The sequence below is a fragment of the Corvus moneduloides genome, chromosome 9 (assembly GCF_009650955.1).
Source record: "Corvus moneduloides isolate bCorMon1 chromosome 9, bCorMon1.pri, whole genome shotgun sequence".
Taxonomy (NCBI): domain Eukaryota; kingdom Metazoa; phylum Chordata; class Aves; order Passeriformes; family Corvidae; genus Corvus; species Corvus moneduloides.
The window spans coordinates 24061522-24086798 of NC_045484.1; the positions used below are offsets into that span (position 1 = coordinate 24061522).

General features: G+C 50.7%; 1 protein-coding gene across 4 annotated transcripts; it reads right to left on the bottom strand.

Moving 5' to 3' along the window:
• Positions 1-974: 974 nt before the first annotated feature.
• MOB3C (MOB kinase activator 3C) lies at positions 975-24892 on the bottom strand. Of its 4 annotated transcripts, none has more exons than XM_032117688.1 (6): positions 24656-24892; positions 23984-24039; positions 23366-23529; positions 16805-17304; positions 5758-5960; positions 975-2579 (listed from the first exon to the last, which is right to left on the bottom strand). In XM_032117688.1, exons 4-6 carry the CDS (start codon positions 17220-17222, stop codon positions 2550-2552), a joined length of 651 nt encoding a protein of 216 aa, XP_031973579.1. In that variant the 5' UTR covers positions 17223-17304; positions 23366-23529; positions 23984-24039; positions 24656-24892; the 3' UTR covers positions 975-2549. The 4 variants fall into 4 exon arrangements, with proteins under 4 accessions (XP_031973579.1, XP_031973582.1, XP_031973580.1 ...); XM_032117691.1 differs by having other exon boundaries at positions 23366-23536; XM_032117689.1 differs by lacking the exon at positions 24656-24892 and adding an exon at positions 24539-24558 and having other exon boundaries at positions 23984-24034.
• Between the last annotated feature and the right edge of the window lie 385 nt (positions 24893-25277).

Consider the following 25277-nt stretch of genomic DNA (forward strand, 5'->3'; position numbering starts at 1 on the left):
GTTTGTTGAAGCTCTGGGGATGTTGGAGCCTCACAGACACACTCGAGCCTCCTAAAAGGAGAAGTCTGACTCAGAAACTTATTTCAGCACTTTCTGCTTCATAAGTATCTCAGGCATGAAAGTCTTCAGGCTGGGAGGCACTCGGATGAGGACCTGGGGAACAGCTCAGTGTCTTGGAGAGAAACAGAAAGACCTTTCTGCCAGTGAATGATCTCCCTGTCTCCTTTCTAAACTGCTTCAAGAATTAATAAAGAGAATTGTCACAGCACAGTCATGAGCTTTATTTCCTTGGGTAAACTAGATTAAAAAGGGAGAGACATGAAAAAAAACCAAACCCCAAGACGTTTGAAATTCTTTGTAACTTGGTGCTTGAGGTAAGCCTGTGAGTTGATCTTTCAAAAATTGTGTTTTCTGTTCCACAGGAATCTATAGGAGATCCATGGTGTGGAGGAGATAAACAGGAAGCACTCCCAAAGCAGCAGGGTTGAAATCCTTAGACCCCCCTGTTGGGGCAGCTTCCCCATAATTCCCAATCTTCCCAGCTCCCAGAGGGTGCTGTGCACTGTGTTCAGCCAGGCTTCACTCCTCAAAAGTAGCTGGAAAGAAGTTTCTTGACAGAGCTGTTGTCAACTCCTTCCTCTGCTCCACAAACAATTTGTGCCTGTGGTTCTGATTTATGAGAAGAGGCAGGAACACAGATCCCAGGACCTACACGCCTTTGCAAAAAATAATGAGTAAAGCTCACCACCATGAATTGCTGGGAAAATGCCTTCAGGGGGAATTCTGGTGGAAAGCCTGCAGGGGGAGGATGCGGACCAGCAACGCTGGCCTCCGTAAGCCGCTCTCCGAGATGCAAGCTGAGGTCTCAGCATGGCATCGGGATCCATCAGTTCTGCAGCTCTCAGGGGAAAACCACTCTTCTATCCTTGTTCGTTGGGCCTGTCTTAATACAGATGAATCAGGGAAGAATGAAGTACACCAAGCTTATTAATGTTTCTTCAATTAGTAACAGAGCAAGTATGTCTGGACTTTGATTATTTTACACAGAGAGTATTGGAATGATGTATCGGGTGGTTTTATGTCCATTTTGCTCTGTTTTATTTCCATGTAAAAATATACATCTGGTATACAAGATTTTAAAAAAAAAATAGATTTTCACAACAAAACAAGTGCTTTGAGCACTAAAAATTCACTTGTGCACTTTAATGTTGGCCTAAACATTTACATTTTCTAGCCACATCCCCTCCCTACCCCAAAAGTGGGCAAACCCCAGACTATAAATAGTATCTGTGTCAGATACAGAAAACTTTCCTAGAAAAAGAGCAGGAAACACAAACATAACAGTTCTGTGGCTCAGACAAATTGATTTTCACTCCCTCAAAAGAGTAAAAAAGGAAAAATAAAAATATTTTTTCCAAATTAAAATGGCACAGGGAACACAATACTAATTATCAGGCACTGCAAGCAGAAGGGGAGGAAATTCTGAGACATTATACCTTTCAGGAGAGTAGTGGCACAGACCAGGTAGCAATAGTGTGCTTGCAGATGGTCAAAAAGGTTTAAGAATCACAGAATAATACTGGATTGGAAGTGGACCTCAAGAACAGAGTAGAGGAGATGGCTCTTATGAGTCCTTCTTCACCTGCTGTAAGGTTGGGTGATGGAAAACCAACAATTTCTACAGCCAGCATCTGCCCATCTTGAGCCAAGACAACACATCAGGAAATGCTGACATGTTGAAAATGTTGTTTTCTGGCAACCATTTCTTTTCACCATCTTCTGAGACTTTCTAAGGTAGACTGTGCTGATCACACTGAATAGTGACCTCGTTCACCTCCTCGGTCATGGGGCCACCTTGCCATTAGTCCAAGCAGTGTTGGATGCATCTTAGAACATCATCAAGTCCCCTCTTCCAAATGTGAAAAATTCCTTGAAGGGAAAAATGGTCCCTTTGGTAAAGCATGAATTAGGGCAGAAGGAGACATTCATAGCTCATGGTTAAAAACAGCACATCAACAACTAGGCACGTGAAGGCAGTGGGATGAAATGCCACCAGCTTTGCAGAGTTGATCTCAGGTGTTATCACAAACCCACTGCATGGGTGGGAAAGGTAACAGGCACTACTTGGTAGCCAAGGCCAGACCTGCTCAAGGGCAGGAATTGCTAATAAAATATTTGGAGAACACTACAGCTGAGGACAAAACAAGAGGGAAGGTCTCTGAAAATTTGACGTCAGACATGGGATCGAGTCTTAGAAATCAGAATGTGCAAAAGTAAACCAGCCTTGCCTCATTCTCCAGTAAGTCAGTGGCTTTCTAAAACAGGAACCATACAACAGAGATTGGGAACTATTAAAAGAAGAAAAATCTGTCCAGAGGTTCTTGGAAAACTTAGGATTCAGCCCTGGCCTGAAGAGGCTCTTCTGCAGTGTTCATAGGTCAGTGAGTTGGAATGCCCAGAGCAAGTCCTTGGGAAGAGGTCTTCCACCGCCGGGTGTCTTGTCCCACCAGACTCTGAGTGAGCCAGCTGAGTTCGCTGGCCAGAAGACTTCAGTGGCAAATTCGTTCTGTCATTTCTTTCTGCATTGAAGGGGGAGAGAAAAGAAAGGAACAGTAAGTGCAAAAGACAGGTTTGAGTAGCATGGCGTGTCAGGCAGTTTGGGAGGTGTCCAAAACCAACCCAGGGAAGCAATTGTGGGAGTCTCAGGAAGCCTTTTTCTATTTCCCATGGCAGCCCTCCTGGGAACTCAGCTGCCTCAGCAGCTCCATGCTGGCACTCTCCCCAGTCTCTGTGGCACAAGGTTATTCTGGCTGTGCCCTAGCCTTGAGAGCAGTCCAAGGAAAGAGCTTTGGCTGAGATGTTGAAAGATGAAGGTCCCGCTCCTGGCTCAGCTGCAGAGCAGCCAGACAAGGTGATGCCACTCTCAGAGCCTCTCTTTGCAGCTGCCTTGGGAGATGGGACATGGAGCTGCTCCCAGTTCTTGCTTCAGGAGCTGACCACAGCTCACACAGAGGACCTGTGGTTTCAGCAAGGGATCCCACAGTCGCACTGCAATGCAAATGAGTGCTAATAACAGAGGCCACAGGAAACTTCCAGTGAGACCAAGCTCTGTTTAGGATGACAGACTTTTCTTCAGCCAGAATGGCATCATGCCAGCTACATTAGGAAGGTGTCCAGCTTTCAGCTGGTGGAAGATGGTATTTGTCCTTGCCTTAGAAAGCTCAACTAATATCTTCTAAATCCTGCAGTGAGGAAAGTGTGATTCTGGCTCATAAGGTTTGTGGCTTGTGAATCTGTGTGTGTCCATGGGTCCCCTCATGCACCCTAGAGGAAGGTTTGCACATTAAAATCTACTCCTAAAATAGACTGGAAGTAGAACTGGTCCATGGAGAATGAAAAATGCTACTCTGAAAAAAAGAAGAACTAGGAAAAGAGGATGACCCTTTAATAACCCTGTAAAAGTCCCTTTCGTTATAAAACCAAGGGAGACAGAAGCAGCAATCTCTGATCTTCAGTGCTGAGAACTCTGTTTTTCAAATCCATCAGGGACAGTGGCAAAGAGAGGGTTTTCCTGTAGGAGTAACATGCAAAATCACTCAAGCGCAGAACCTGGCCATCAAATGACAAGTTGATGCTTTGCCACAAAATCACATTGCAAACAGGAAATGTTTGCAACATCTTGGAAGGAAGAGGGTGAGAGGACTGTGAACATCCTCTTGCAACAGCATTGAGCCCACCCCACCAGCACAACACCAGGCACAAAAGCAGCCATGAACAGGAGGGATTGCAGTGACTAGTGGGCTGGTAAGTCACCAGTGAGCTCCTCAGACCGGCCCCAAATGTCCAAGGCATTCCTCACATTCAGGAAATCCCCACAGCTCTGCCTTAGTGCATAAGCAGCTGGACCCCTGCCAGTGCTGCAGCCCAGCACCACGAGCCGCCCTCATCAAGGAAGCAAGTGCATGGCTTCTCTCTGCCCCCATGTTCCTTGATTTACTGAGAGAGTGAATCACTGCCTTTTGCTAGTTCTGCCGTACAAAGGATCTCATTCTCAGCTCCCAAGATCTGCTGCTAAGAAATCACATCCCACAGAAGCTTGACAAAAGGGAAATTGAAGCAGCAAAGGGAGATTCAGCCAGAGGAAAGCTTAGAAGTCTGTCATGGGATTCATGGGGACTAACTAAATGCAAAGTTAGGACAGTGGTCTGGGCTCATGAGGCAGCCTGGTTGCAGGACACTCTCATATACACCTAAAGCAACTCACTGCCTGAGGGAAGGAGGCCCTTCCTCCTCCCTGGTCCTTCCTCTCAACCCTGTAGTTGGGTCTGCTTGAGGCTTGGATGGCAGGCAATGAGACACAGATAGACCAAGGGCAAATGTGCCTCATTTCCTTGTAGTTTAACAGTGGTTGCATCACATGGAAAGAATCTGTTCACCTGAGATTTATGCAGACCCATCAATCATCTCATGCTGCATGTGAGTCACTGGCATTGAAAGCCCGTTTAGCAATGTCAGCCTCTGCTTTGGCTACCAGGTGTTAATTATTGACATGAGCAAGCAGCAGTCCAAGGGAATGACACTTTCATGGACTGTACAGCCATGCTGAAGAAGTTTGTCATGAGGAACACTGATGGAGGACACACTGATGCTGAGCTGCCATTTTCAGGAGCTGAGGGCCATTGTGATAATATATGTCACAATCGAATTCTACAAAATAATTAAAGTTGATACTGCTGTCATTCAAGTCTCCCCTGATTAGATCATCATCTCTCCATCCCCCAAAATCATGATTAGAGCAGACAGGCAGCAAACTAAGACAAATGAAAGCAGAGGAGTAAAGTGCTTAGCACTTAGGCGCAGGGGCATCTCCCCCACCTCCAGATTCTAAGCAAGCAGCTGGGACTCTTCTTGGATATCCTCTTGGTCTTCTCTGACTCTCTGCTGCTGGATATGGCCTCTTCTTCAACACAGCCCTTACCACAGCATGCAGACTACTGGGTTTCCTATTAATTCTTCTCCCCACTGCAACATGTCCTCCATAGGTCAGACTACACTCAACCTCGTCTGTGACAATTGCTTCTCTTACAAAACTTACTGTGTATTTTCTAGTTTATGTGTCCTGGGCTGTCTGGCCTCTGCTTCCCACCAATCCTGCTGTTCTCAAGGACTGTCACCTTCTGCCTGGCTAATTGCTTCCTAAGGAAGGCTGTTGGGAAACTGGGAGCTCCAGTGAGGCCTCTCCAGCGTGGCCTTGATAGCTGTTGTCTGAAGCTGTGTGTCCTATCAGGGCTGGCCTTTCCTGCAGCCTCAGTGTAATTCACACTAGGATCTCAAGCAGGGAATGCTAAAAGAAAAACTGTGGAGAAGAGACTTTGGCTCAAATCTGACTCCTGAAAGCCATGTGGGCAGAACTGGCTGGAAACACTTTGATGTGGAAATTGCATTAGAGCTACCAAGTCAGTAAGGGGACACCACCCTGTGGAGGCCCCGAGGGTACTGAAGAGGGATTCACAGACATGACAGCAGAGGCAAAGGTAAAGAAAGGGTCAATGATTTCCTTGGTGCTGCTGGGAATTTCTCTCTTAGACCACTAAGGCTGACAGTCCCAGGACAGAAAACATGACTGTGTGTCTGAGGTAGGGTGGCCAAAAGAGTCCAGAGAGGGTCAGCACTGCTTAGAATCCAGCCCCAACCTGAGTGCTGTGTCCAGCCCACGCCACTCTCACCCTCCGCCTCCCCACCCGTGGCCATCCTTACCAAAGGCTCCAGCTCCCGGTGGTCAATGAGGCTGAACTCCCTGATAAAGTAGTAAAAGTGCTTGTAGCAGGTGTTGACGTGAGCCTCAGCACCCATGTTGATGATGCTGTCAAAGTGGTGGATGTAGACATGGACAAAGACACGGAAGAGGCGGGTGAGGATCTTGGTGCAAACTTGCTGGAACTGCTTGGGGAAGGGAACACCTGCAAAGCAGAAGCAAATTGGAAGCCATTTGAATGTTTCCAAAAAAATCCAGTTAGCATTTAAATGCCTCTGTTATTCTTGACAGGTAGTCACAGATGACATGGAAGGACACCCTTGGCTAATGCCAAGAGTGACACTGGAGCAGTGTGTCATCGAGCTCTTCCCACATATTCCCTCATTGCCCAACTAGCAATTTCACACAGTGTAGTGGTTTGGTCCAAAATACTAATCACTTAATTATTTACCTTCTGTGAGATAAGAATTAGGAGAAAGCAAAGCAGGCACAAAACTTAAAAGAATATAAAGAAGTTTATTAACAGACCTAAAAGGAAGGAAAAAAAATCAGACCACACCTTCAAAACACTTCTCCTTCCCTTACCTTTCTCCTTTCTCCCACTGACAATGTAAAAAGACAACCCTTGAGATGTTCAGTCTGTTTACCACTTCTACAATTACCTTTTCAGTTCACTTAGGGAAAGGAGTTTCTCTTGCTCATGCTATGGAGACATCTCCACAAGAAGTTCTCTCATGGCTTCAATGTCACAACAAGACAGCTGCCCGGGTTGGTTCTCTGCTCACATGTGAGAGTCCCTTCCCCCGACTTACAGCTTTCCCCACAACTGCTTTCGAGGGTCCAATCTTGAGCTACCGGGGTACCATTTTAAGGATGAGCTGTTCAGAAACAAAGGTTCTCTTCACCCATCTCTGGGAGCATCTTCATCTCTAGGAACAGAGGTCTTCTCCTTCCGATTTGGAGCAAGAGTCCTCATCACTTCCATCTCTTCCTGTTCAAACTTCTCATCAAATTACAGCTGCTTCAGCCTTTGCTTATTTCAGCACAGGTACTTTTGCTCACAATTACAGTCATTTGCTTGTTTCAGCACAGATACTTTTGCTCACAATTGCGATTTGAACGCTCCACCCCCCCATGCTTTCATGAAATTACAAGGGGTACTGATATATCATAGTCTATCACCACCATAGCTTTACAACAGAATTTCAGCTTCTAAGCATCTCCTCTTTCTCCTCCCTCAGGGTTTCAGCTCTTCCTTCTTAACTGACTTTGGTGTCTCTATGGTGTTTTCTTCACCTTCCCTCTTCCTCAGACTCGGAAGAGGATTAGTGTCTGCAGGCTTCATCTCTTTTGGAGGAAACTTACAGCACTAAAAAAGGGTTAATCTCACCCGGCCCCACAGCTGGAGTTTGCTTATTGCTGTTGGTCACAGGATCTTTGCTGGACATTGGGGCAGTGGTCTCAGACGGAGCAGGGCTGTGGGGGCCACCTGCACAGAGCAGGGCTGGCGGGGGCCATGGGTGGAATAGGGCCACATGGCTCCAGGGTGGCTGTGTCCCAGCCCGGCCCTGCTGGGCTGCACGGGCCCCCCGCCAGTTACCTGTCCCAAGGCCAGAAGCAAGAGAGAGCTTTCCCGGGGTTTGTTCGTTCTTACATGTGGACCACAGAGGCGTGTCAAGCTCTTTAAGTGGCTTAAAAAGTTGTCAGTATTCAAACTAGCCAGTTGATCGGTTCTGTCAGGTCATAGAGGAAGCTGTAAGCACCTCTTTGCAAGAGAATCACTTCTGGAGCTATGCTAACCCATGACACACAGGCATGGGCTTAGGATTTGAAGGGTTGCCCTAGAAGACAAAATTTCTCATCCATTTGAGGAGGCCACAACTCTCAACATCTAGCTCAATCCAGAGCAATCTGGCAGAAGATCCTTCTGCTCTCTCTGTCTGCCTTTTCCCTACAAGCCCGTGCAGGCACAGCAGAAGTTGAATTGTATTTACCCAGGTCCATGAACAAAGCCAAACCATCTCCCAGCAGAAAAGATACCTTCCTCTGAACCCAAAAGCACAGCTCATGCTGTTTTCCTTCCTCTTCGCACCCTCAAACATCACTCCTGATGCATCAACAGAAATGGATGGGGTTGCTCCCTTTTTCCTGATCCTTATTTCAATAAAATGTCGCATTAAATCAGGAAGAAAACCGCCCATCTTAATGATCTTTGGGTTGTAATTTCATTGTGCCTGAGATGTCCTCACAGGATGGGACCCACCACACCTGGCTCTATACTTCCAGCTTTGTTCCACACAAGGACACAGAGTGGGATATTTCCATCCTTGTTAAAATATGCCACTATCACAGTGAAAATCTCAGGGCGTGATACCATCACTGCCAGCAACCTTGGGGTAAATCTCTAAAGGAAACATGGCTTTGAAACACTAAACTTTTTGGTTGTTGCTTCTTTTTAGTGAGGAGGAGAATGAAACAACTGATATTTGTTTTCCTGAAGCTTCTTCCTCTCCCCAGAGCAATTCAATGCAAATACACAAAGAACAAAATAAAAACCTCCCTTCCCACGGTTGTACCAGCCTCCTCCCTGAGCTTCTTATTAATGCAGCACATAACCTCTTGAAAATCCTTCCAAACAAACTCTGCTCAACCATGGCCAGCTCACACATTTTGCACCCGGGAAAGCATCAGCAAATCTCTTAGCTAAAAAATTTCAAATGGTAATTTTATCTTTTAATCTTTCTCATCAGCCTTGCTAGGCAATTAAAACTGTTTTTTCCCAAAGGCTCCTGGCAGTTTTGTTTCCCAGCAGCAGTGCCGAGCCCCTCTCCTCCGTGGGTGGCAAACGCAAATGTTCCGTCCTTCCAACATCACGTGTGGAGCCTGTTTTCAATCGCCAGGCTTGGGCAGGTTTTGGGTTTGGAACTCATAAAAGAAAATTATTTTGGTGTAAAGCAGAGTCACCCTGAGCACAGCCCAGTCTCCCTTCCCTGCATGCACAGTGTTGGAGCAGCAGGCAGGGGTGAAGCATCTGTGCTCATGCCACATTTGGATGTCCCAGCACGACTTAGAGAAGGACACAGATCTTGGCTCAGCGTCACACAGAAAGGTGGTTTTGAGACTGATTCGTGGCTACTGCTCTGCATAACCATGAGCACACCGCAGCCCCAGGGCTGTTCTGCAGCAGGGACCTCAGCATGACCTGTTTCACTGCCAACTCTGACAGATCCCATTAGAACTTTCCAGAAAAGGTGTTCACATCTGGCAAAGTACAGCCAGGCTGTCCCTATGCCAACACCTTAGAGATGCGACTGGAAATCTGCTTCTGCCCAGCACCCTTGGCTACAGAGCTCTCCTTGCCTGCTAGTCTGACACAGGCAGGGATCAGAGAGATCTCCGAGTTCCCCTGCAGTCAGGCGCTTTACAATGGCTTCATTTGAGCCTCCTGTGCTGACTGAGGATTTGCTGGGCAAATCAAAGCTGGAATCACCCAGCCGGGGACTCAGACATGCCATTAGGGTGGCCCCTGCAGACCAGCTTTGAAGAACTGGTCAAGAACACTTTTTTTAATGAAGCTCATCACAGCAAATAATTTCTGCTGAATGCACATTTCTGGGCTGTGGCTGGGGAATATCTACTGTTCTGGACAGCCTGACATTTCCCTGGGACCAGAGGAGAGCAGCTGGGATCTCAGCAAGTGCCCAGGAGCAGGCACAAATGCATTTGCTGCCTCCAGTTTGTCACACGTCCCAGTCACCAACTGTCTTCCTGGTCAAAGCAGGCAGTGAGGGAGAAATCAGACCTGATCATCACGAGGAATGTATTGCAAAACTGCAAAGAGTGATAGTGAAGGAAAGCAGCAATCCTCAACCCAGTCCTGAGCTGAGAAGGAAATAAGATCAGAGTGTGAACAGCAGATCAAGCAGATTCAGTGTCCCAGGGCTGACAGCATCTATGGTGCAGATCCTGCTGTCAGATGAGCCACCTCCAGACATGGCAGATGGTGACAAGTGGCTTTCCACGGCTTTTGTCCTGAGGTTAGCCAGAAATTCTCTTTTCTTATACATCTGTCACCAGCAAGTCCTCATGGACATGCTGGCAGCTGAGAGGTCTAGAGGGGAGACACCTCCAGCTACATTCTGAGTTCCCAAAAGTAGCTTTGGCATCAGGGAACAGAGGTTTAGCATAAACCACAGAATCAAAGAATAGTTTGAGTTACAAAGAATCTTGAAAGGTTATCTAATTAAAATCTCATGGTCATCAGCGACCACGGGACTCCTGAACTCCTATGCTTAATGACGTGTGGAAAGATACCATCAGGCTGCCAGGACCTCCAAGCACACTTCTGGACTACTCGACCCCTGTGTTTAACGTGAACCAGGAACATCGGAAGCCCCGGGGAGCTGAAGCTGAGCTGCCCGTCTTTGTGTCCATCACCAGGTGTCAGTGTGTGGCCGTCCCCTCCAGACATGGCCAGGCTGTAGTGGTGGCTGCCTGTCACTAATGAATTTCTACAGGTCCCATGTCAGGACACACCCCTCACTATGGTCCTTGGGGACCAGGGATCACTCGGATCCGGCTCTGACTCTTTCTCCCTGCAACACTCTCACTTGCACACCTGCCCAGGGAGGCACAGAAGGGCCCTGCTTCCTCCCCCTGTGCTGCAGCCGTGTCTGTCTCCTGTTCCAGCACCCTCGATACAGGCTAGAGATGCTTGACTGGACCCTGCATCTGGCACAGGGCTCTGTGCCAGCTGATCAAAGCACTTCCCCTCGGGAAGGAAGCAGGGCGGATATCTGATATGCAGATTGCCTCTGCCAGCAGTGGTGCCTCGATGCTGATCTCCAGTGACTTGGAAAGCAACCCACAGCAGCCCCAGCAGGCACTGGCCATGCTGGTGGGGAGCATTCCCCATCTCCTTGCCCAGAGCTGAAAGAAAAGGGCTCTGCAGTAAAGGCTGCATCTGAGAGCAGCAGAAGGATCCGGCATAAATCCGGCTTGCCCCGGGTCAGTGCTGCTGGTGCAGCGGATGTCCAGCAGACAACACATGTGACATCCTCTCCAGCACGTGAGGGGACCCAGCCGGGGCAGGCTGTGCCTCCTCCCTGGAACCAGGCACACACTGCAGCCAGCACGTCCCAGCCAGGGGAAGGCCGTGGGACAGGGATCTCTGGCCTGTCCTGCCCTTGCAGGTGTTCAGCTCTACGCCGAGCAGCCCAGCTCGCTGCCCTTCCCACCAGAGCTGGTCTGGCTGCTGGGAGGGGTCACTGCCACAGCGAGTGTGGAGCGATGGGGAGCATTCCCCACGCTTGGAGGGGGGCAGCTGCTCCCCTCAGGGCTCCCACCTCCCTGCCGGGCTGGGCCAGGCAGATCAGCCTTATGGCCAGCACAGAGAGACCCCATCAGTGGCCAATGCACCAATAAATGGCATTTGAGAGTGGGGCAGTGGTGGCCCTTGCTTAGGGGACTTGCTCCATCTCGAACGTGGCACATCATGGCACAAACCAGGGACAGTAGCAGATGGATGAGACAGAGGGATGAGGCTAGTGGACAGACCCTGCATGGCTGAGATGTCCTCTTAGCAGAAATACAGCAGGCCAGGGGAAAGCCAGGATGGAGCCCCAAGCTTTGACAAACCACCTCAACAGGGTGATGCTGCTTGGGTTTGCTTGGCCGTCCCCAGTCCTACACACCTGCAGGGACCAATAAACACCATCCTAGTTCATCCCATTCTAACTGCCCCATGGGGACAGCAGAACACCACCAAACCCACCTGGGCTGATTTAAAAGCATTGAAATTACCTTTACATTTAATTCCCTGTTGCTCACCATCCAGCAACCTCAGAGAAAGCAACAACAGCCCCACAGTCTGGCAGGCAGTAGCCACCCTCTGACCCTTCTTGCATGAAGTTTAGTTTAGACATTAGAAAAAATCTCTTCACTGGAAGGGTGGTCAGGCATTGGAAGAGACTGCCCAGGGAAGTGGCGGAATCACCATCCCTGGGAGTGTTCCAAAGTCGTGTGGATATGGGACTTGTGGATATGTTTTAGTTCTGGACTCAATGATCTTAGAGGTCTTTTCCAAACTTAATGATTCTGTGGTTCTGTGAGTGATGAGCAGGGGACCACAGGATGCAATGTGAGCTTGCTCAAATGCCTGGAAAAAGATTTATACACAAGGTCAGCTCTTCTCTTCCATCTGTGATCACAGGTAGCACACAGACCAGCCCACATCTGGGAGCATCACCTGTCCCAGAGCAGAGACAGCCAGTCCCAGCAGGAGTGGGAGCAGAGCAACCATCCACAGCAGAGGAAAAGGGAGAACTTTACCCCTGCTCCAAGCCAAGGCAAAAGCTGTAAGTACAGCAGGTACAATTTCACTCCAAGCAGAGTGACTCACAGCCCTGAAATGAATTGGCACCTTTAGTTTGTCTTGGACGTTTTGCTTGAAAATCCCAAGATACGATTTAAAGCTCCAAGGAATCTGTTTTCCCGACTCTGTGCTGATTGCTTCAAAACATAAGGAAACCATGTGTAGAAAGGAAATGAAAATAAGAAGTAACAAAGTTACAGTAAGGGACTGCCAATGGGTCCTGGATCCTTCCTGCCATCTCCTATGCTTGACACTCATTCACCAGCCAATTTAAATTTTTCATGGTGAATCAGTGCTGGGAAGCTATTTTGCTTCTTGGCAATTGTATTTTTTTTCCTCTTCAAATGCAGTAATTCAGTGAACTTCGTGATGAATTGTTGTTGTTATTTCTCAATTTCATTTTGGCCACCGTGGTGTTCGGTGATTCATTTTTCCTAAAAATAAGTCTTTAAAGCCCTGTTTAAAACTAATGGCATGATGGCAGCTGCAAGCTGGTGTGGTATTAATTATGGAAGAAAAAAAACAGGGAAAAAAACCCCCGAATTATGTAAAAAAGAGCCAGCTGAGAGAACACCAATAATTAGCTGAATTCTGAACATTCTTCTCCTGTTGTTATGGCGAGAAAGTATCGGATAATTTCGCACCAGGTTTTCTCTGGTTTTTATAATTGTTTTGGGACTGTGCTTGAATGACAGGCTTGAGTTTTGAAAAGCTTTCCAAGAACTGTTACAAAACCTCCTGTGGCCAGTGCTCTCTGTCGAGCCACAGGCAAATCTGGCAGAGAGTGCGGGGTGTTTCCAGCGCTGGGGCTGCTCCAAACCCTGCGTCTGCACTCGTTTAACAACAGGGAGGTTTCAGCAGCCACGATGGTGCTGAGAGAGGACACCTGGCCCTGTGTAACCAGCAGCCTGATGCTGGGCTGACCAGTGCAGACACAGCCACGGGCCCTGGAAACCCCATCCAGCCAACCTTCTCCTCAGCACAGCACTGCCCAGCAGCAGCTCTCTAAGACCAGGCACCACAGGGCAGAATGATTACTGGGAGGAGATGATATTTTCCAGGTGATAATTTGTTCATGCAGCCACTCGCTGAATAAATCTACTGATATAGTTTTACCAGCTGGTGAAAGTACACCTGTAGAATCATTTATTCATCTCCCTGCATGGGAAAAATGCTTGCTCTCCTTTTAAATGTGTTTTTCAGGAACGCTACATTGGTTGGAAGAGTGGAAACAAAGCACTAGCACACACAAAATGATATGGGTTGTCTGGGAAAGCTGCTGCTTCTGTAGATTTACAGCCATCAGGTTGGCATAGCTCACCCCATGGAGGGATTTGTGTCATCTTAACTGGCTGACAAACAGGTTCCCACTCCAGAGAAAGGATTAGACAGTGGGATGGAGCCCTGGAGGTGGATTTCCCTGGGCATGGGGAAGACACAGTATCTCCCCCAACCCTTGCTGTGCAGGGGGCGTGGCAGCCCCCCCCAGACCTGTTAATAATCACCATTGGGATTTTCCACTGGTGCCATCCAAGGGCTGTGGTCCTGCTGGTTAACAGTCACAAACTGTCTGCCGGTGTCAGGCTCCCTTCCTGCCATGTCGGATGCCAGCTGTCCCTCTGGCCTCACTGCAGAGCTGGAAGGAGCTCTGCATCACAAAGATTGGCTAAACCAAAGGTGTTTGTCAGTCTGCTCCCCTCCCACCTCTGACATGTACTGAAGGAGCAGATGCTTTAATGTACAAATCAGCCCAGCTCTGCTCTGGTCACTGGAGCTGTGACCATTTACCCCAGCCAAGGCCTCCCCTGTGATGCCTAAGGACCCTGTGAGCCCACAAGCCAGTGAACCATCTCTGCTCATTTCCAGCTGAGCCTCTCACCCTGGGGTGAACCATTTTCCCCCTCTGACCCATGAGATGCCTCTCAACTGTCAGGAGCCTACGAGCAAGCCCTGCTGAATCATGTGCTGCTTCAGGCTGTGTAGCTCTTGGATGGAGGAGGATGCTGAGGTTAGCCTCATACAATGCTTGTGAGTTTGGGGAACACTTGCTGTGTCTAAGAAAAACAAATTTAGAAAAGAGAAAAGTCTGTTTTGTCTGCGGTCAGGTGGCCTTAGCCAGGGAAATCTTTGTTCTGGGGCAGCTTTACTGCACATGGCAAAAAGGGGCCAGGAGGGAAAGCTGAGATGCATAAAGCTCACGAAACACCCGCTGAGGTGGTGGGCAGCTGTGCCCAGGGACCTCTCCAGCACAAGCAGGAGTGAAACAAACCTTCATGGTAAATCCCATCTCTGCTGCTAACATCCAAGAGTCTCACCACAACTCCAAAGCATGACATTTGTAATTTCCCCTCATCACCTCATCAAGCTCCTTTCTCCTCCTTAAAACAGCTCACATCTCCTCTGTATCCTCTCAGTGCCTTATTCCCCTTGCCCTGGGTCTTTTCCCAAGGGCTTGCTCTTTAGGAGAGTGGTTAAGCACCTCCATTTGGTCACCCTGGCCACCGTCCCTGAGCCCCACATCCTGCCCAGCCTCCTCTGTCATCCAGTGCATTTTCCTTCAGCCAAACACTCCATCTTCTGAAATGCCAGAGCTGCCAAGCAATTACCCACAGAACAAGACAGGCCAGTGAAAGGCAGATAATTGGGGACACACTGATGACAAAGTGCCACCAGCTCCCTCCTCCCCCTGGCTCCCCCAGCAGCGTTTCATGTGTTTTAGAGTGCAACCTCAGCCTGAGCTCCCTTTCACATGTGTGAGGCCAAAACCACCAAGACATGCTGACACGGGGACTGAAGTCATTCAAGGGTCCCCACAACAAAGGGGCTTGGAAAAGGAACGCCAGGAACAGCCTTGGAAGGGAAAAAAAATGGTTTTGACCCATGTTCACCTACAGTCAGCCTGGATCTCACCCAGAACTGCCCCCACACTGAAATGAAAGGAGAAGTGGAAACCAGAGGCATCTCTACCCACATCAGGATGTGCTCCAATTTAGAGGGGGAAGTGCCAGAAATGAGTTGAAAACCACCAGGGCCATGACTGTATTAGGCTTTTGTACCTCAGAGAGAGATATGGGAGAGCAGAGGGTGCTGCAGTGTCCCCCCCATGGCTGCCTGCTTTCTGCAGAGTTAAGAATCCCTGTACACCTTCACTGCCCAGAGCAGTGTCAAGCAGCATCACATGCTAAATCCCACCTGAAAGCATGGAATTGGATCAGGACACTCTCCTTTCTGTCTGGAGGGAAAACAGAGTAAATCCACAGCTGTGCCTCTGCTTTTAATGGCATGCAGATCTTTTCCCTGGGGGCAAGCCACATCACACACTCCCCAAAGGCATCCTGCCTGTCCTCCAGCATGAGGATCTGGCACTATGCTACCCTCCCTGCCTGTCCCAGACTACCATCGAGGGGAAGAAAGCATGGAGTGCCTGCAGGTCTTGGTTTCAGGGAGTTGTCCCACCCAAACTCCAGGCAAAGCCAGAGCAGCCAGATGAGATCAGTGGTCTGGGGGGGTCACTCCATCCCAAAGCCAAAATAGTTTGGCACAACCAGGCTGCAGGCACTGCCTCCCCTCTTGCTTCCAGAGACCCACGACCCCTCTCAGACTCCAAGGGCCAGAGACTTTCCTTTAAAAGACACATAGCTACATGTACAGCACAGCCAAATGGGGCTACAACAGTGAGTAATGCCAGCAATCCCACACAGAACAGTTCCTTCAATGTTTCCCAGCACATTAATGAAAATCCTGATCATAAGCTGCACTGATTTCATACAGCTCTGTCTCCTTGGCAAACAAAAAAGGTCAAGCAGACTTGCAAAGCTATGCCTTTTTCCCCCCAAACCCCTTAAATCCTTTTTCACTTTCAAGTAGCTTCATGTTCCATCTGAAAAACAACCACTCCAAGGCACGACCTGAGATTCTGGAAGCCACATCAGCTCCAACCCTTGAACTCATCTCCCCAAATGACAAAAAACCAGCCAAGTAGCAGCTAATATCAGCCTTGGCAGCTGCTGAGCATTGCAGGTCAGCAGCAGAGGGGTTAGTTTGCAAGCTCTGTTGCCTTTGGCAGTAGCTGCAAGCTACTAAGGCCAAACGTTTTGAAGAGGTGTATTACACACCCTGGGCCTTGGCAGTGGAAAGGCCACATCCTGGGGATGGGCATCTCTGCTCAAACGGTGCCTCAGCTACATAGCAAGATGTGATGTATTATCAGGGGTGAGATGGAAAGCATCTGAGGAGTGAAGCAGCAAGATTGGACAAGGGTTGGACCTTGGGATCATGAACCTACATGGAAAACCAGAAAGAAATTGAGTTGATTAGCTGAGAGAAGAGCAGGCATGTGATGACCACCTCTAACCAGCTCTGCAGCTCAACTTCTTGAGGAAAGGCAAGGAAGCTAATGACCTACCAGCCTTTATTTCTCACAAACACAGAATAAGTTCAAGCCCAGAAAAGGAGAACATTGTGTTCCACATCCCCTAGTAGCAGGATGAGAAATCCCAAATTCAGTTTGCAGCAAAAGGGTGTGGGACAGACACCGAGGAACACCTGGAACAGGAAAGGCCACAATACTTGGAATTGCAAAGTTCATCAAATACCAGCACTGAGGTGCACCAGCAGTTTGGGAACCTGCACCAGTTACAACCCAGCCTTCCTGCAGGGAACCAGAGCACACTCACCTATCCTGGTGGGGAAGATGTCCTCGTTGTTAATGAGCATCTCGATCCAGTCCATCAGCATGCACATGTACTGTGGAGCCGACAGTTTGGTCGGCTTCTTGTACTTGCTGTCATCCTGCCACCTGTACTCGTACTTGAGCCCCCCGGACATGATGGGGCAGCTCCTCTCCGTGCAGTATTCCGACATGGTGCCGTAGATGAGGTTGATGCGGTTGAAGAAGTCCACCACGTGCACGGCGATCCAGTCGTTGATGCTCTCGCCAGGAGGGAGCTGCACCACTGCCTTCAGGTCCAGCCCTGACTTGAGCGAGGCCTGGGCTTTCTTGTACAGCTCAAAGCGCTGTGTGCCCGGCTCAAACTTCTTTCGGGGACGGAACGTTTTGTCTTTGTTGAAGACTTGCTTGAGACACAGGGCCATTGCGGGCAGGGCCAGACAGGGTGAGGGCAGAGGCTCAGAGCGACATGAAACCCAAGGCTGGGGTCTTCAGGGGTGGAGGCTTCTGCGAGGAGAAAGAGACACATTTCAGTCACACATGAAGACAGCTGCATGTGCAGGGCTTCCCACCAGAATGCTGGCTGACCCCACTGCTCTGACAGGACATGGGGACAGAGATTTGGAGTGAGCTTCTGGCCCCTCCACACCCACCAAGGTGAGCTGGAGCAGCTGCTGCCACCTCACAGAGCAGCTCCTGGCACTGGAGAGGGTGAGCCCTGCCACGTGCGCCCCACGCAAGGCTTGATGGCAGACAGAGCCCTTGCTCCCTCCTGAGCACCTCAGGATCTCACCAGGCTCCAGCCATCCTCTTCCCTCCAGGCTTTTACCCGGAGGTAAAAGCTACTGCAATAAAGTGAGAGCCGTGATATCAGCAGAGTTCACCAGCCCAGGCAGTCCCACCCTGGTGGCCTTCTCCCTTTCTGGCAAAGAGGAAGCATCTTTTTCCCAGGGACTTCTCAGTACAAATAACCCCTGACCCTGCAGCAGTGGCTGGCAGGCGACGCCCCGGGGACCACGCTGCGACTGCAGCTGGCTGCTGGTTCACACAGCCCCAGAGCCAGGATCAGTGGGAAAGGGGGGGATTATTTTTGTTGTTCTGCCTGGTGTGTTTGTCCAAAAGAACAAAACCCACATCCGAAGAAGGGAAACGCAGCCCAGCACAGCAGAACAGCATTGCCAGGATGCCGCCAGCTCTCCAGGCATGCACACAATGCACACGGCAGCCCTTGGGGTGGTGGAGCTGATGCTCTGGGTGACTCCAGAGCTCAGCAAAGTGCTGAGCTCACCCCTTCCTGCCCAAGATTAGCAGCACAGATGAGGGCTGAAGTATTTTCCTTTTCCTCTCTCAAATCCAGTGGAAATCCCATCCGTCCCAGGCTGTCCTGGACAGGCTGGAATTGTGCATTTCGTTACCTGCACTAATCGCCAGTGATGTTAATGTGAGACCAAGGCCTCCTTGTGCTAAATGCTTTGCTGAGGCTTAGGGAAGAGAAAGTCCTCCAACAGCCTCTCCCTGATGGGAGGAGATGGAGAAGCAGTTAAGAAAAAGGAAGGAAAATATTTATGGAAAAGGGAAGTGACTGACCCAAAGTCACAGCAGGAGGGAATGTTGCAAACCTTGGATGAACCTTCATCATTAAAAGACAACTTTAGCCAAAATCTTCTATTTAAACTCTGTTTTCTAAACTCAGTCCCGAAAATGTGTGGTTTTAGGTGCTTTCTGCCCCATGGAGAGGGTCACAGCCATCACACAGTGTTATGCAGTATGGCTTCAAAACCAGGGTATTGGGAGACCTTCCCCATCTCATGTGGCTGGGTTCGACTTTAATGGCCACATCCCTGTCACCCTCATGTATTGCTTCAGGGGGATTTTTCTTGGATGCTTTTTTCTTGCCCTGCTCCAAGCAACTGGCTCCACCCATGGCAAAGAGCTTCAAAAAAAGAGCACAATCTCTCCAAAATGCCAGCCAATGAAGCCAGCATGATGTCATGACTCCTATCTGTCCCTAGGGAATGTGCTACAGCAGTCCTTATGGATCCCATGGGAGGCCAGGGGTCTCTGGGCACAGTGAGGCTGTAAAGAAAAGCCCTTATCCAGGACTTCCTGGATTCCACATATTCAAGCACATCCTGTTGATAACACCGCTAAAAAAAGCCTTCTGGGGAGTTTGCTAACACGTAACACTTACAAAAATATGTATGCATACATATATATTGATATATAACTACTGCAACAGGGATCCTAATCTAGTAATGTAGGAAGTGCTGGGATACCCTCGGGATGAGGCACTCAGCAGGCTTTGCCTGTAGTGCAAAGTAGGAATGATGGGGCTGAGCAGTGCCTGGCCCTGGAGCCAGGTTTCCCTGGAATTTCAACAAAGGAAGTCATGCCAACAGACATTTCTCTGTGTCACCATTCCTGCTGGCCTCGGCTCCATCTGCTCTGCTTCAGGAGCTGCTGCTGTTTGCAGACTCTTCCATGCAGAGACTGGGTTGTTCCATGGTGATGAGCAGCCACCCTGGCAGATGACAACCCATCAAACATGTCACTTGCAGGGGCTGACAGCAGTGAAATCAGTTCTCTTTGAGTGCCTCACACTGCAAGTCCTCTGCAAATATTGAGACACCGACTGGGAAATAAACACCTCATCTGCTGAAGCCAGACCTGTAACTCATCTACAACTGCATCCCTGCATCATCCACAGCTGGGTGTCTGTGTTACCCTGCAAGCTGCTCTCACTCATCAGGCAGGTGGGAATGCGCTTCGTGGTTCAGCACCATCAGAACAAAAAAAAAGAGCAACAAACCCGCTAAACATCTGCCAGATGTTTTCCTACCATGCATCTGTTAGAGTGGGAATGGGGACTAAAACCCATTGCTGCCCAAGTGCTGGGAGCTGACCTGTCCCTGACCCTGCAGGATGCCAGCATGGCACTGCAGCCTCTCTGCTCCCCAGGCAGCAGTTTTCCTTTCAGGATCCTCATCATCACCACTACCAAATCATCAAGTTATTAAAAGGCCTTGTTAATCTTTACTGGAGAAAAATGTTCTCCAGAAATTACATTTAATACAAAGCCAAAAATACATCCTGGGATTTATGACCTGAAGAAGCAGAGAGAGGCACTGAGCCAAAGAACAGATTTGTTCTCTGTCTCGCTCCAGAGCTTTCAGTGCCCAGAGAGATTGATGTAGAGGGAAGGATGGGAGCAGTGGTGGCCAGGACCAGGACATGAAATCCCAGCTCTGGCCCTTGGAGCTGGGGCGCTGAGATGAGGTGCACCAGCTCGGAGCAAACAGGCTTTGCAAAGTCACCAATGCCTCAAATTCCCCTCAGGCAGAGACTCAGCACCCACCTGTTTTCTGGGAAGAAAAGCAAAATCCTCTCTGAATGGACCCGGACACATCCTGAGTCTAACTGGTGGAAAAGGGCCTCAGCCAATGCAAAATCAGATTTTCCCAGTTTCCACCTTTATGCATCCGACCCGACCGGTGCTCTTCCATCACTGACCAAGTATTTGGGGCAGATCCATGTAAAGAGACGGAAAATGGGAGATCTTCCAACATCAGCTGAGTCTGATGTTCAGAGCTGCTGTGTTCCTGGAAATCATGCTGTGGTCCACTGGGGCTTGGGGTGGGGCAGGAGACCCGTCCAAGTCCTAATCGCTACTCACACTGCCTGTTTTGGGAAATCCTAAGGGTGAGCTGCCATCCAACAAGCTTAGACAGCAGCTTCCTACAGCATGACCATACAGATCCCGCCCCAGCCGGCGTGGGCAGAGCCTGGGCCAGCGCCACAGCAGCAGCCTGCAGGTCTGCCTTCAGTTCCCACATCCAAAATCAAAGCTTTTCCAAGAGGAACCTTGGCAATGGCTGCAACTCCCCTTCCCCATGCCACAGTTCCCATCACGGGGTGGTGCTGGCACTCCAGGGGTCCACAAATCCCTTTCTGAAGTATCTGCAAACCCCCAAATCAAACCTCATCCTATGCTTGGGAGTGGACAAGGGGTGAAGTAGGTGGAGCTGGAGACTTTCCCTGCTGTCACCCTGTGTCCCCACAGAGGATGGTTGGAAGAGGATGAGCGAAGCTTCTGGGAGGAAAGAGACTGCCATTTCCCATGGGACATCCACGCCATGGCATCCTTAGTGCTTAACCCCATCCACACTCCAAAAATAGCCTTGGCTTTGAGGAGCTTGGCTACAAACCCAGCTGAGTGGCCACAAAATCCCATCCCTGTCCATGAAGGCTGCTGGGCTTCAGTCCTGCCCCTGTTTTTGCTGCTGGCTGCAGTCCTGCTGGTTTTAAAAGCAGCAGCAGAATCAAAACTCAGTGGGGTTTAGCAAGAACCAAACGAGCACAGGGTTAAGCTGTGCAAGGACAAGGCAGAGCCGCTGCTGGGGAGGTAGCAGGCACAGACACGTGGAAAAACTGATGTCCTAGATCGCTGGCAAGTCCAGAGATGAAAGGAAATTAACTGGATGAGCGGGATGCAAGTTCAGGGTCAGACTGAGCCGCTAATTTCAGATTTGAGGGTTGGTTTTGTTTTTTATCTAAACTAGCTTTCTTTCTTTCTTTCTTTCTTTCTTATCATTTGAAAACCACAGAGGAACACATCAAGGCGATGGCTTTGTTGCAAATTAAAAACAACTCTGAAAGGTCTCTTTAGAAACTACAAAACAAAAGGGGAGAGCAGGCAGAGCTGTGGGAGAGGGGTTCCTCCCCCCAGTGCTGCAGGCGTGGGGGCAAGGTCACCAAAGAAAACCTCTGGTTTTGGCCCCAAATAAGCTTTGGTCAGAAACCCAGCAGGAAGGATCAGACAGATGCACTGCCAGACTGCTGGAGGATGGTCACAGTGATGATCCCTGGCTCCCTGCCTCGGTGTCCCCAGTTTCAAAACTTCTCTCCCTCCCCAGGCTCCCTTTGTATTCAGGGCTGCAAAAGCAAAGGCTTCAGGGGGAAAAGTGCTTTGCAAGTGTCCTTGGGAAGCACTAATGACCATGAAGGGTAAGGAGGGAGGAAAGCTCCAACACCAGTACCTCCCATGGCTCCAGTGCCAAGTGCATCCTCCCTGGACCCATCCTGAGACAGTGCCATGCTTGCAGGAGCATCTGCCTGGAAGCTGCAGCATTAGCAGCACGCTCCAACCCTCGTGGGCAGTGCGACCACTGGGGAGCACAACGAGGGGTCCAGCGCTGTGGGCAGCCTGCAGGGAGACTCCAGCTCCCACGCCTTGGGAAGAGGCCAAGGAGGCAGAGCACAGCCCTGTCCAGCTCCAGGCGCCTTAGAGCAAAGTGTAAGTTAATTACCACCGGCTCTGCACTTCCCCTCGGGCTTCCCTGGGGGACCTTGCCTTTGGGGCACTCACATATCTACTGCTTCTCTGCTTTACGGGATTCCCTTCCCAGCCCCATCGCAGATGGAGGAGCAGGACAGCGTCAGCTCGGCCACCATGTGCCAGAGCCCGGAGACAGACAGACAGACAGACAGCCTCCAGATGGACAGTCTGCCCAGAAACCTGCTGGCCCCAGCTGGCTTTTCACTGCTCTAGGAAGCCCCACTGCCTGGCTGAGGAGTCAGCAGCAAGCAGCCCTCTTAGTTTCCCTTCAAGCCCCAAAGAAGTCCAGATGCAGTTTGGTCTTCAGCCTGTCCTAGAGCATCTCTGCAACCAGAGCTACTTCTTGGGACTCATGCCCCAAAGACCGAGGCTGCTTCTCCCAAGCAACCCTTGAACTGCAGCCACTGCAGCCCTGACCCAGGGAGGGACTGTGGGCTAATGGTGCTTCCAGGGAAGGGAGCGCATTCCCTCTTTTCCAGTCTTTCCAGCCTTGTAATTGTCTAAGGAAGGGAGGGCTGCAGAAGGAGGGTGCTGGGGAGCAGACTGCTGGGGCATTGGCCCCACTCTCTCTGTGCTTCCCGCTGGAGCCAAGGCCCAGCTGGGCTGTCCGTGAGAAACGGGGTTATTGGCTGCTGATCCCAAATATAACCCAAACGATAGAAAATTCCAGGAAATGAGCCAAGACAAGATGCAAGGAGGGGGATCAAGGCCCAGCACACGGGCTGGGGGAGCTTCAGAGAAGCCCTGGGCTCTCAGCAGCATCTCCCTGCTGCCAAACCCTCCTTGTGCAAACTCCCCTGGTGCCGCAGAGACCCATGAGAGCATCCATGAGCACAAATCCCTGGAGCAGAGCAGACTCAGACCCCCGCACTCCAGCTGGGGACAGCTGCAAGTGGGAAGCTGTGCTGGTGCTTCCCCTAACTCACATGGTGCTTGGAAATCCCCAGCTCGTGAAAAACGGACCTGAATGGCTTCCAGGAACGGGACCGCTGACACCCACCCCACAGCTGTCCCCACTGTCCCTCTGCTCTGTCCTGCTCCTTGCCCTGCTTCCCTGCCACACCGCTGGCAGAACAGCAGCTCTCTGGCCCAAAGGCACCAAAAAAGTTCTTCCCGAGTCACACAAGACACCTCCAAGCAGAAGAGCAAAGCACCATCTCTCCAGGTTAGAGGCAGCATGTCCCTCTCATTTTAGGCGTGATACCCACTGGGGTTGGGGGCTTTTTGGGGTACCTCATTCCCGGGGGCTGAGATCTCGCTGCTGCTACCAGTAACTTGCTGCGAGCCCTGCAAGGAAGTGTCCAATGGCCTCACTGGTGTCCAACAGCTCCGATTCAGTCCCAAGGGTGATTACTCTGCTGTCAGAGCCGTAATTCCAAACACTGGGAGCTCCAGGCCTGCAAGCTCAGGGAAGAAGAGAGGAGATAAGCCAGCTGCTGAAAACCCATCTCCACCGCTTGCTCTCACCCAGTTTCTCCACCCACAACTTTCCACCCTCCCTCCGACACCGGCAAAGCTGCTGCCGGGGCTGTCCCGTTCGGGAAGCGCGTGTGCTGCCTTCCCCTGCCTGTCCCCCTTCCCCTGCCTGTCCCCCTTTCTCTGCCGGCCATTTGCATGGACCCTTGCCCAGCATCCCCAAACAGGCTCCCTGGTATTTACACACTGGCAGCTGAGCTGGGACACCCCAGAGGAAGGGGAAGAGCCTTCTGCAGGCGTCCATGGCCCGCCTGGGTGAAAAATTGCTCTTTCCCAGGCTAATGCCAACCCAGGTCTTGCCCATCTCGTGCTTAAAAGCACCCCAGGAGCATCCTCAGCGGTGCGGCGCTGGCTTTTTACATCCCCAGGACTCACCTCATCCCCCGGCACGGCGGCTTCCAGTCTCAAATCCCTCCGCTGCACTTTCTGCTCTTATTCGGGGAAAAGGAAAAAAAAAAAATATTAAAAAGATAAAAGTCCAAGCCAGGCTCTCTTTCGGGACTGCTGGCAGTTCGGGGATCGCAGCAGCAGCAGCAGGGAGAACTGCCTCGCTCCAGCGCTCACGGGGGTTTCGTTAGAGAAACCGGGGGCCGAGGGTTTTTCTCCGGTCAGTGATGTCACATCCTGACCCTGCCGGCAGCTCCAGCTGTCCCTGGAAAACCCGCTTGGAAGCGGGCCCGCCAGCCCCCACCATCCGCCGCCGTGGGCTCGCAGGCTCATGGGTGGGCACTCACACACACCCACACCCCTGCACCATTCCTGGATGCTGAGATCCTTCTTGGCGTGCAGTCCTGTGCCGCTGGCTGGCTCCGGCTTTCACAGGACAGCAGGGAGCTGGGGAAAGGAGATGAAATCCCGGAGTGTTTTCCCCTCCTCCCCCCATCTTTTTCACAGTCCCTCTCCCTTCATCCTTCCCCGCTCTGCACGCACACAAAAAACAGCCGGGGGTTTCCATGCCAGGCCAAGCTGGATGCCATCCAAAACAGAAAAGCCGGAGAGAGGGGAAGAGAAAGAGAGAGGGAAACTTTCTCTGCACAGAGCACTTACTTTCCGTCTCTGTCGGAGGTGGGGTGAGTTCTGAAGCGCGTTGCGGTATTTAAATCCTGCTCAGCAAAGGCAAGCCTGAGCCAGCACGCTCGGCGCCGGCAGGAGCGGCCAGCCAGCGTGGGATGGCTTGGCAGGAGCCGGGCTCTGCTTTGGGGTCAGCCCCCGGGGTGGGGGTGTAACACCGGTGTGCACCCCGCGGGTGATGCTGGTGGCTGTCGCAGCAGGGGGAGGCAGAGCATGGCCCTGGCACTCACCGTTCCCTTCCTGGCACGGTGACGTGTCGCTCCCTGGGGATGACATGTGATGCTCTGGCCTTACTGAAACGTCTGCAAATTGTTTGGCACCGGGACAGTTCTAGCGAGGGAAATGTTTCTGGGCTTTCTTACATGTGTGTTAAACTCCGGTCAAGCCAAGCGTTTGCAGGTGATGGGGCGAGCTGGGGAGTGGGGCACAGGGCAAGGTGGGGTAAGGAGCAGCAGCAGTGTGAGAAAGGAAACCACAAGCCCAGCAGCCTGAGACGGCAGAAAGATGTGGCTGCTGGGTACGTTTGCATAAAGCTGGAGGGTTTAGGATGAGGGTTTGGTTCTCTGAACCCTGCCTGGCATCCCCTACTGCTGCAGCT